Source organism: Eurytemora carolleeae, unplaced genomic scaffold (genome assembly GCF_000591075.1).
Source record: "Eurytemora carolleeae unplaced genomic scaffold, Eaff_2.0 scaffold640, whole genome shotgun sequence".
In the NCBI taxonomy this organism is placed as follows: domain Eukaryota; kingdom Metazoa; phylum Arthropoda; class Copepoda; order Calanoida; family Temoridae; genus Eurytemora; species Eurytemora carolleeae.
The window spans coordinates 57,002-69,390 of NW_019396617.1; the positions used below are offsets into that span (position 1 = coordinate 57,002).

A 12,389-nucleotide genomic window follows, 5' to 3' on the forward strand; every position below is an offset into this window, starting at 1 on the left:
ATAAATGTATAATTTATCATATTTCCCGCACTTTTTGTTTTTGCATATTTTTTGCTTAATAGCTTGATATTGCAATAAATATTTTAAATTTAGTAAATTTGCATTTTTTTTAAAAGATTATTTAAGTGGAGCCCAATGGCTTTCCAAAGAAGTATCAAATGTTATAGATTTTACCACAACAAGGATATAGAGGGGGGAGTATCCCTGGGACCCCCCCCCCTCAACTATTTTTATTAAACCAGACGTCAGTCTGAAAAGGATTAAAATCCTGTTAACACATTTTTCCCTTCCGCTCCCAGCTGGTCATGGTTTCACATAAAAATCACCAAATTGGAACTGTACCACTTTACAACTTTAATCCATTAGGCACGAGTTTTAGTTTATTTTCAAACATAAATTGTAAAGTGTAATTATGTGTACAGTCCCTTTAGGGCTATCTATATCTAATATTCTATTGTCCAGCTAAAACAAACCAACGAGGGTGTTTATTAATTGATCCTAGCAACTATATAGTCCATACCTCCAGGACCTTTCCTTCCTACATACTCATATTGTTTAGTTTTACCAACCTAGTCTTTTATCATACTCAGACAGCTAGTATTCTAACTAGTAATAGTCTTTAACAAATATCAATTTTAGCTCCTCATTGGTGATACATTTACACATTTTTATTCTTGAGAGAAGGACAAAAATAATTTAGTGGATATTCCTGTTTTGATTAGTAAATTTCTATTATCAGAAAAAATACATCTTTTTATCTAAATGCTTCAGCCGTTTACAGAATTACTTGTACGACTTTGCAACCTTTTAACTTTCTATTTACACTCCCATATATAAAAAACCTTTACTTTTTTGGTTGCAAGGAAGAATTTAAGAATTTGTTTCAGTCGTTATAATAGCTCTTTAAAACAAGTTTTATTTAAAAGCATACAAAATCAAATGAACATTTGATGATTTAGTATTTATAAGAGGGGGTTTCTTCTGTTATAATAGATTACTTCTTAAAATATATTTGTATTTGTTAATAATATTCATAACTTCATAATATTTACTTTTTCGGCTTTGTCCCTTTATAAAAACTAAACAGGTTTAATTTCAAGTTATTTCAACCTGAGTTTAGATTTATTGAACTAAAGAGATGAAGTTCAAATATATCTTTCCAGTTCACATCTCAATTTTGAAATATATCTTTCCAGTTCACATCTCAATTGTGAAATATATCTTTCCAGTTCACATCTCAATTGTGAAATATATCTTTCCAGTTCACATCTCAATTGTGAAATATATCTTTCTAATTCACATCTCAATTGTGAAATATATCTTTCCAGTTCACATCTCAATTGTGAAATATATCTTTCCAGTTCACATCTCAATTGTGAAATATATCTTTCCAGTTCACATCTCAACTGTGAAATATATCTTTCCAGTTCACATCTCAATTGTCAAAAAGGAGCGCGCACATGGAGATACATGTTGGATACTTATAATACCGATCAATTGAACCCGATATTTATATTGGACACTTTAGATTTGTGGATCAATGCTTAATCTATTCATTTCAGTTCTCCCTTCAGGGTAAACAATAGTGCAGGATATCGAATTAAGAATAAATTAATCTGCAGATTAACCAAGGATCAAAATCAAGCGATGATATCGATATCCACAATATAAGAGTTCCAACCTCAGTTCAATTTATTCTCAAATAATTTTTGCACTTCATGAAATCCGATCAGTTGCTCGGATCTTATGATCTTTCTCTGTGATAACAACATAAAAAAGTACATATTTTCATTTTTAAATTACAAAATCAGTTTTGTCTGAAAATATTTTATCTATTTTTAATAATGTTTTCTCAGTACCTCCTTGTTGTGCAAATTATATCATTTGTTTTTTCTTCCTTGGAAATAAAAAATTTTATTATGTTTCAGAAATCTTGGGCTGAATAGTAGACATACATGTGAAGCGTTATCTTAATTGATTAAAATGTAAGTTTTTTATTTAAGAAATTTCTGCTTTTGTTCGTAATACATACATCGAATAGATTTTAAAAATATGAACATTAGGTATGAAATTAGGAAAATTTTGTTAGAAATTATGAACATTATGTTAGAAATTACGAACATTTTGTTACAAAGACGAACATTTTGTTAGAAAATACGAACATTCCGTTAAAATACGAACATTTTGTTAGAAAGTACGAACAATTTGTTAGAATTTATGGATATTTTGTTAGAAAATACAAAACGAACATTTTGTTGGAAATTACGAACATTTTGTTTGAAAATACGAACATTTTGTATAAAATTACAAACATTATTTAAATGTATGGATTTAAAATTTTTAAGATGTACTTATCGTTTCGTTCCTACAGGGTGTCCCAAAAAACATGGGAATTCAGTGACGAATTCGATATCGTCTTTTCAAATAATTCTTTGATTTAGTTTAGTGATACCTACTGAGAAAGCTGTAATCTGTAAGAGTTTGGTCTGCTAAGTTTACATTTTGTTTGTTTATGTTTTGACTGCATACAGTTGTACTTAGTAAAACAAGAAAATTGCAGTATGCAAACAGAGTAAACTTGTCTGTCTTCACTGTTCATCTTGCGGAGACATTACAGACACATCTTTACAGTCTTTTACCCTTTTCATAAAATAAGCTCTAGCAGACATAATAATATTATGGCTTTTGAAATTAGGTATTACAATGCTAATTCATAACAAAGACGATATCAAATTCGTCACTGAATTCCCATGTTTTTTGGGACACCCTGTAGATTCATATTTTGTACACTACAGAGGCTGGCATGCACTCATTATGTATATTATGTATATTATTAGCATTGTAATACCTAATTTCAAAAGCCATAATATTATTATGTCTGCTAGAGTTTATTTTATGAAAAGGGAAAAAGACTGTAAAGATGTGTCTATAATGACTCCGCAAGATGAACAGTGAAGACGGACAAGTTTACTCTGTTTGTATACTGCAATTTTCAAATTTTACTAAGTACAACCGTATGCAGTCAAAACATAAACAAACAAATTTTGAACATAGCAGACGAAACTCTTACAGATTACAGCTTTCTCAGTACTCAGTAGGTATAAATATACTAAATCAAAGAATTATTTGAAAAGACGATATCGAATTCGTCACTGAATTCCCATGTTTATTGGGACACCCTGTATGTGTACTGTACGAACTCCACTTCCTCTTGGAGTCGAGGTTTCGTGAGATAAGTTTATATCTGTGTCCATGTCACAGGGGCTAGTAAGCTCTGTATGTTTTTCATGTACTTCATGTAATTCGTCACTGAATTCCCATGTTTATTGGGACACCCTGTATGTGTACTGTACGAACTCCACTTCCTCTTGGAGTCGAGGTTTCGTGAGATAGTTTATATCTGTGTCCATGTCACAGGGGCTAGTAAGCTCTGTATGTTTTTCATGTACGGGCTGGTCAGCTCTATATGTATTTCATGTACACTGTACAGGGGCTGGTGTGCACTGACAGGTCCCTGCTGTTGTGGCCCTTGTGAGACAAGGGTTACAAAAGGTACATTTTATTCATTTTAAGAGTGGTAATTCTATTCAAGAAAACCTAGAAAATGGAGAAACTTTTATAATGAGAACAACAGTCTTGTATGAAAAACGCTTCCATTAAAAAAAAATCTAAAACATGCAAAAAACCGTTAAGAATTTGACTTATTATTTATTTATATTACATCTACAGCCTTTTTCAACGAAATCTAACAAAATATTTTATGTTTTGGTTATACTGTATAATTCAACATTTTGGGGAGAAAGGTTAAAATTAACCTTGTTTCAAAACGTGAAATAAATAAAAAGTTTATTTAATTATAGATTGACATGGATTTTAGTCGCTGTATAACATACATGGAAAAAGTGGAAATAAATGCTTAAAGGAGCTCTCTACGAAATATAGATCCTTTAATTAAAGAACAGAAAAGGAGTATGAATCGGATATGCAAATCTTTTATTAAGGGACACTTGAAATTTCGTTGACATTCCCTTTAAGTATTTATTTCATCTAACCCAGAATAAAATTCCCTCATTTTTGTTTGAAATAAAAAATTTTTTTCTATACTTTAGGGAGCGAGATTGTTTTTTTGTTGAACACAGGGATATCAGTTATAGGAGCTGTTTTTAGTTTAATTCTATATCACACCATGAATGCTTTTCTCGTAGGTAAATTCGAAGGATCAAATATAACTTCTCTAATCACTTTTTTCAGTCTAATGATGTAAACCTTCGATATTTCAAAATTAAATTATTTAATCTGCAGGAATTTATAGTTTGAAATATCTAAGGTCTACGACATTGTGTTGCGAAGATATAAGGATTAAAAAATTACAGTTTGCGAAAAAGACTCTTTTAGTTTTCTAATTCCTAGATAAATCTTTTTCATCTAAAGCATGTATTCTTTGTTTATAACTTGACATACCAAAATTCATATTTTGAAAATTTGAGTATTGGTGCCTTTAGTTTTTCTTCAGGAATTCAATGGATCATAATAATAGCCTCAAACCTAAATTTTCAAATATCTATATCTTTTTAACCTAGAACAGAATACAGCTGTGATATTTCTAAAATTTAAATTATATTATTCTTTGAAATTTTTGGGAGAAATTTCAGTTTAAATAAACTTCAAAATAGTATTTTCATCTAATATTATAAAGGACAAAGGAGCAAATAATCAAGATATCGTTAAAATTGTCCATTTTACATTGGATTTTTATTTAGAATATTTTTACAATGAAATATTTTAAAAATTTCAGGAATTCTCTTCACAATAATGTTGAGCACCAATCTCATTGGGGCAATTGGAATCAAAAAGGTACTTTTAGAAAATCCAACTTAATTTTTTACTAATTCTATTTAATTGAATTAATCAACTACCAAAGAGAAAAGGAATATAATTAGAATAAAAATTTACTAGAAAAAAGTGTAAAACGGCCATTTTGTTATACTGTTTCCATACTGCAGGTGTACTTCACATATTTGTGCTATATAACCTTTTGGGCCCTGGAATATCATTTTAAAGTTAATATAAAAGAAAACCAAATTATGAAATAGGCTGGTTTCATAATTGACCAATGATCATTTCACATAGACTCTATTGCCTTTCACTTTCCAAACGATGATTTTCCGTTATAACTTTAAATCAAATGATGCTTTTTATTCACCTAATTCATTTTATAAAGTTTATTTAATAGCTTTAAAAAATTAGAAATTGAAATGGATAGTGTAGGGAACATACTGTATTAATGTACTCTACTGCACATAATTTGTGAACATTTACATGATTTGTACACTTTGAACTCCCTTTCAGGCTGAAAGGGACTGACAAAATTCATACCAAAGGATTTTCTAAATTCCACTCTAATATATATTCTATTCTCTTTGTAAATTACCCTATTAGATACGTCTTACAGCCAGAAAGATGCATCTCCTCTTATCTCTTAAAAACAATTAGTTTAGATATTTTTCTGAGTAAATATTGAATTTTCATGCATTGATAATATAAAATTGTTTTTAAATTAGAAGAATCACACACTGTCTGCAACCGGACTAAAACGATCCAATAATTCTTAGAAAATACCTTTCGCATTTTTCCAAGAAAAAACAGGGTTCTAGCAAATTTCGTAGGTTTATTAATGAAATAATATGATAAATATTTTAAGATAATTTGTTTATTAGTCTAACTCGTTTCTCCCGGTTCCTGCAACTTGGAGAGCAAACGCCAAATTTAGGTCAGCATTTAAGATTTTAATAATTCCATTTAAAAAAACATATTGTGTTTATCATGTCTTCACATCTTCATATACATATATCTAATTGTGTCAATTAAATAATTTGAAGTCAAAATTTTTGTGTTGTGGATCTCGGAATCCCATGCAGATCTATTTAATTTCTCTTGAATATCCCGTGATAGTTATACCATACCTTGTAGTGAAAACTTTTATTGAGGGATTAAAAGTACCCACATCGGATATCGAGATCAAGCATTCAAGATTAACTAAAACCAATATACACATTCTGACATATGGACATACATCTAAATGTAAAAATGTGATTTTTTTGTCAAAATGATTTTTGCTTTTGGATTTTTATGAAAATCCGAGGAAGGAGGGGGGGGGGGGGGAGTGAAATCTTCTCCTCCTCCTCCCAGACCCAAATACTCATGAGGTTGTGGACTTGAATCCAAGTTTTTTTTGGCATATATGAAGATTTTATTTTTATTTTTTATTGATGATCTTAAAGTAAATTTTTATTTCTAATGTTATTCCAGGGATCGAAGCCAGCATTTACTGTTAGTTCCCTGGATCCTGGTGTATGGTATTCTCACAACATTTATCATTCTCATCTTCGTTCCTGTATCAGTACTCTGTATCACAAAGTAATTATCTATAATATTTGATTGGGTGTTTGTTTGGGTGTTGATTTGCTTGTTTGTAGTTTTGATTAGTTTGTTTCTATATTTGTTTGTTGGTTGGTTTGCTAAGTTTTTTCAACATATTTTTTCAAAACTTTATGTTTAAGTCTTTTTTATTAATGACACCAAACTGGTCCGAAGTTTATAGTATTGTAATAATTAATATTTTCACGTTTCTCTTCATGTGTTTTCCTTATCAATAATTCAGTTAATAAAGACAAGGTCGCCAGATTAATCATATCAATAATATTAATTATTAATTTTATATTTCTTAGAAATTAGACTTAAAAAATAATCCCATTTACTGCGTAGTGGCTCATGTGAACTTTTAGATCGTTAAAATCACTGAAAAATGTGGTTATAAGTAGAACTGGGTGTCGTTGACAGGAAACGGTCGTTTTATTTGACGACCTTATCGTTAACAAACGGCTGCTACTGTTCTAAATCATAAAGAGAAAGAATGAAACGGGAATGGAACGATTGAGAAAAGAACAAACGATGAAGGAACGATCCAGATTAAGGCCTTCTCTAAGGAACTAACGATTTGAAAAATTGGAACGTGCCCCGCCCTATTTATGAGTATAGATAATAAGGATAAATTAATATGTTTTAAGTAGTTATTTTTTTTTCCGTTTTTTAGGAAGTTTTGTAGCACCCTTACCACAAGTTAGAGTTCCAAAAATGGCAATAAAAAATGTTTATATATAAAAACTTTCCTTGATCTCAACTCTATGGTCAAAAAAGTGTGGGGGGAGTGTGGGTTGACAAATACCTGCCCAACCGCGGGATTTGGTCAAATTTATAACATTTTCAAGTATTAATGCAATAAAGTAATGCCTCATGAGATTTTTTTTCCAAATGACATATTCCAAAATTTTAATAACTTCTAAGAGAGAATATCGTTTAAGGACATTTGGGATAATTGGGAAATTTTCTTTGGGAAAAAGCTAGCTTAAGAAAATGCATCCTTCACCAAAATACCTTTAGGAAATTATTAAAGATCATACAATGAACATAAAATATATGGGACCATGCATGGACTTCCATCTTTAAAAGAATGCTCTTTCAAATAATTTAAACAGTTATAAAATCCTCTAATACCAGCAAGAAGATTTAAATTAATGGAACTTTCAACTGTTAGACCAGTAATGTTGTTTACTGTATTACCATGTGAGAAAGGACAATATAGGACTAGACAGACAAGAAGTTTTTTAGATGTGAAAGTGAGAGAACGTATTGATTAGATACAAAACCATGGCCTACAGAAGAACATGTCAACCTTCCTGAACATGAACTCTAAAATCTATAAGCGTTAGCGTATTAGAGAAGGTTTGGGACCTTGGGAGAAGTTTACTTGAAGTACGAGAATCTAAATACATTAAAGATTTTATGACTGAACTCAGAAGAATGAACAGACAATTTTTTATTTAATTGTAAACTGTAATTAAGTATTTAAAAAAATAGTATTGTTTTTGAATTTTGGCCAATTCTTCAAAAGGTTTAAATATCCCTCCTTAAGCAAGCCGCTACCCTGCCCCTCCCCCGTTTACGTAAAAGGTTCTTAATTAGATCGACCCCCACCACCACTTTATACACTTTTCATGGCAGAAACAATCTCAAGGAATAATAATTGTCTTAAAACATTCTTTAAAATGTGAATATTTGCAAATTATCTTTTCATTTCATGATCTGTGTTCGTTTCCCTTTTGTCCATTTGACGGCCCAATTTTCTAATTATTCTTTTTTGTTTGTTTATTTTCTTATGAGTGTTAACATTTTTTACTTTCGATTTTGGTGGTTATCGTTAGAACTGACGAGGGTCAACCCAAATCGAAATAAAGTTTCCATAAGAGGTGGACCTAACATCTACTTCACAGTTCAGGGATTCTAATATTATAGGACTGTTCAGGGATTTTAATATTATAGGTTTTAATAGTCTAGGACAGTGATATTAATATATTATGACTGTTCATTGATTTTAATATTTTAGGAATGTTCTCTGATTATAATATTTTAGGACTGTTCAGATTTTAATATTTAAGGACTGTTCGCTGATTTTAATATTTTAGGACTGTTCAGATTTTAATATTTAAGGACTGTTTGCTGATTTTAATATTTTAGGACTGTTCAGATTTTAATATTTTAGGAATGTTCAGATTTTAATATTTTAGGAATGTTCTCTGATTTTAATATTTAAGGACTGTTCAGATTTTAATATTTCAGGACTGTGTTCACTGAGTTAAATATTTTAGGACTGTTCACTGGGGGTTTGATTACTTTACGTTTGGGATACTTTGTCTTGAATGGATTCTTGCAATCCTTCTTCCTTACCAACTTTCAGTTGTTTACAGGTAAATAAAACCGGTTCATCTTGGAATAAAACCGGTTTATCTTGAAATAATACTGGTTTCTTATGAAATAAAACCGGCTTATCTTAGAATAAAACCGGTTTCTTTTAGAATATAACTGGTTCATTTTAGAACAAAACCAGGTTATCTTGGAATAAAACCGGTTTATCTTAGAATAAAAACCCGCTTATCTTAAAAAAAACTTTCAGAATAACCAGGTCATATTGGATTAAAGCAGGTCTATCTTGGAATAAAACCGGTTTATCTTGGAATAAAACCGGTTTATCTTGAAATAATACTGGTTTCTTATAAAATAAAATCGGCTTATCTTAGAAAAAAACCGGTTTCTTTTAGAAAAAAACTGGTTCATTTCAGAACAAAACCAGGTTATCTTGGAATAAAACCGGTTTATCTTAGAATAAAAACCCGCTTATCTTAAAAAAACTTTCAGAATAACCAGGTCATATTGGAATAAAGCAGGTCTTTCTTAGAATGAAACCCGTTTTATCTTAGAATAAAACTGATTCCTTTTTGAATAAAAGCCAGTTTATTTTGGAATAAAACCAGCTTAGAATAAAGCTGGTTAACTTAGAATACAACGGTTTTTATTCCCGAGATAATAAAGCCTGTTTATCTTCCATGAGAATAAAACCAGTTTTCATTTATTCCCTGAGAATTAATAAAACCGGTTTTATCTTCCATGGGAATAAAACCAGTTTTTATTTATTCCATGAGAATTAATAAAACCGGTTTTATCTTCCATGAGAATAAAACCAGTTTTTATTTATTCCCTGAGAATTAATAAAACCGGTTTTATCTTCCATGGGAATAAAACCAATTTTTATTTATTCCATGAGAATTAATAAAACCGGTTTTACCGGTTTTATCTTCCAAAATCATTAAACGGGATATAATTCTTCAAAGAGTAAAAGCGTTTTCATTTTGTGGTGTACTGTGTAAAACACCTGGTTTAGCTCTTGTTCAAAGAAGTTTTTAGTATTAGTATACACTTGAAAAGAACTCAGTAGTAAAAAGCCAAGATTGAGTGGAATAACGAAGCATGGTTGCACACAAACTTTATTTACATTATAACGATACAAACGATTAGTGTTGGACCGACTAAAGTTGATCTAAATACACAGGTCATTCGCCTGGGGGTGAATATATTTCCATTTGACTCTTCTGATCAGATACGTGTTAGAACTGATGTGGTTTGGGGGATTGGGGGATAAGATGGTTGATGATCCTGGTGACTGACTGACTGACTGACAGTACAGATATCTCCCAGATAAAAAAGGTGTTCAATACCCTTGCCAGCCTAGCCTGTTATATACTAAAACTTCAAACATACTCGGGGTTCAATATACTCTTGAGCCTGGACTAGATTGTTTGGCTGTATTCTTGTATTGCATTGTTAGGCTTTATTTCTCCGACCATGGGAGCAATGAACTGTAGGATACTATATACACGATTGAGAACCCTTGGTTGGGTTCACATTAGCATTACCTTATGAAAGAAGCATATTTAATGAAAATTTACGTATATTTACTTCACAGGGCCTGCACATTGCGCACATTTTTAAGCATTTAATCATATCTGGCTTACATATGCTTTTATTAAAAACCCTAAAAGATTTTGTCCAACAGACATGGCCTAAACTTTGTAATCTTAAAAGAAAACTTGGTTACACTTCTTTATTTTTATAAACTATATTTAGATGTTACCGAGTAGTGCGGAAGGGGGGACAGAACTATATAGCCCCAGAACCCCAGGAGATAGATACCAGATCAATTAACAGTTTGGACACACAGATTAGCAACGATTCTACTAAATAATTCACCGATAAGAAAATATATATAAACAGTGTCCAATTTTAATGAATTTAAGCCGCGACTCAATCTCAAATCCCCCAAAAACAATCAATTGAGCGCCGGCTTTAATCTTGAAACATTTAATACTATTTTAACCAACAATAATTGAGCTGCGGATTAGATTTAAGCCGCGGTCTATAAATTCAGCCTGAAACTGTGCAAAATAAAACAGTGATAACCAGAAAACAGTGGAATAGGAAGACAACTCAAGACCTAATGTATTTTACATAGACACTTATAAAATCACTAATTTAGTGAATTGGGTCTGTTTACATTGCACAATTGATGTCTATCATGCTCATGGAACTTTTTAAAGTTATAACTTTTTAAAAAGTCGTCTTCGTATTCAGAGTTTTCTTGTGATACACAATTTAGACGCGATTATTTTGGTCTCCTATTTCGTCTGGGTTATAAACTGATTTAAAAAATCGAATTTCGGATAAAAACCCTCCAGAATTATTCCACCTCGTGGTTTTTAAAAGTACGGGATTTTGTCTGATGTAGCAAATGCAACTTGATATTTGATTTTATAATACTGCAACTGCATTCTCATTCACCACACCTATCCATCCCCTTCTGTTAAGTTTTAAAAAAATCAGAGTTTTTAAAATCATAAATTTCTTAGAATTTAAATGGAAAGTTATTTTGAATTAATTTGATATTTCCAACTTCCATATTTCGTTCTTTTTAAACATTAAGTTTGATCAAAATAAAATTAATAACTTGTTAAAAAAAATCAGAACCATTGACTAAAGTTATTACTTTTTTTGTAAATTTTTGAATCATGTAACTTTACAGTTTTTTTGTGTTATAATTATATTATAATTATATTATAAATAAAATATATAATGTTAATTAAACTTTTTTGAGGGAACCCTGGGTGACATAGGATTGAAAGTTTTCTGACATTTTTGAAGTTTCAGGAAAGTAAACATGTTAAGAAAAAAATAATTTTGAAATTTGAACCGTTTTTTTACATTGCGTCAAAATCACACTGTGACCAGGAGATACATTTTTTGGGATGAACATCGCTTAAAAATGATTGAAAAAATCTTAGTTCTTCGTTTTAAGTTGATTTTTGAAAACTTACCATTCTTTTGAAGCAAAATCTATCGTTTTTTGGTCAAAGAGTTTTAGATTGAAACTAGAAAATTAATTGAAGCAAGGATGCATGTTGTCCTGAATATATGTTAGTTTTTGTGAATTTTTCTTAATTTTTAAAGACTAATTTTAATTTTTATTTCCAAAATTTTAGTCTATGAAACAATTGTTTTAAGGGTAACGTTATTCATTGTGGGGGGACCCCCCCCCTCGTACGCCCCTGGATTTTTTCATAGGAATATTCTTCAGAAATACAAATATTGATTTAATTCGTAACTAATATTAAATTAAAATTTGTAATAATGTAATGTAAATTATGTAATCGATCGCCTTTTTAAATGAAGGATCAATCAAAATAACCCATATTATACAGTTCCTTTTAAACTAAAATTATAATATCTGTATACAGTGAGAACCAGAAAACATTGGAATAGGAGGACAACATTAAAGCAGTAATTAAGTGTATTTTATGTTGTTACAAAGCGAATAGTAACAGTAGTAACTTATTAAATCAAATACTAAACAATTTCATGTTCCCTGGACTATTAAAAGTCAATTAAGTTGAGTCTAAAAGTCTTTCTGTTTCGCAGTTTTATGGTTCATACTGTAGATATTT

The 12,389-nt window shown here is 30.4% G+C and overlaps 1 protein-coding gene across 1 annotated transcript; it reads left to right on the plus strand.

The window, feature by feature from the left end:
* Positions 1–1,902: 1,902 nt before the first annotated feature.
* LOC111706378 (uncharacterized) lies at positions 1,903–10,672 on the plus strand. Its single transcript, XM_023479239.1, has 8 exons — positions 1,903–1,985; positions 3,491–3,552; positions 4,110–4,205; positions 4,796–4,854; positions 5,718–5,770; positions 6,310–6,417; positions 8,706–8,804; positions 10,519–10,672. Coding segments are annotated over exons 1-8 (597 nt in total). The 5' UTR covers positions 1,903–1,983; the 3' UTR covers positions 10,637–10,672.
* The last annotated feature ends 1,717 nt before the right edge of the window (positions 10,673–12,389 follow it).

Excerpts from the sequence above, each read along its gene's own strand:
- LOC111706378 (XM_023479239.1), top strand. Across the intron at positions 4,206-4,795 it reads CATGAATGCTTTTCTCGTAG|GAATTCTCTTCACAATAATG; the intron begins GTAAATTCGAAG and ends TAAAAATTTCAG. Across the intron at positions 6,418-8,705 it reads TCAGTACTCTGTATCACAAA|GACTGTTCACTGGGGGTTTG; the intron begins GTAATTATCTAT and ends TAAATATTTTAG.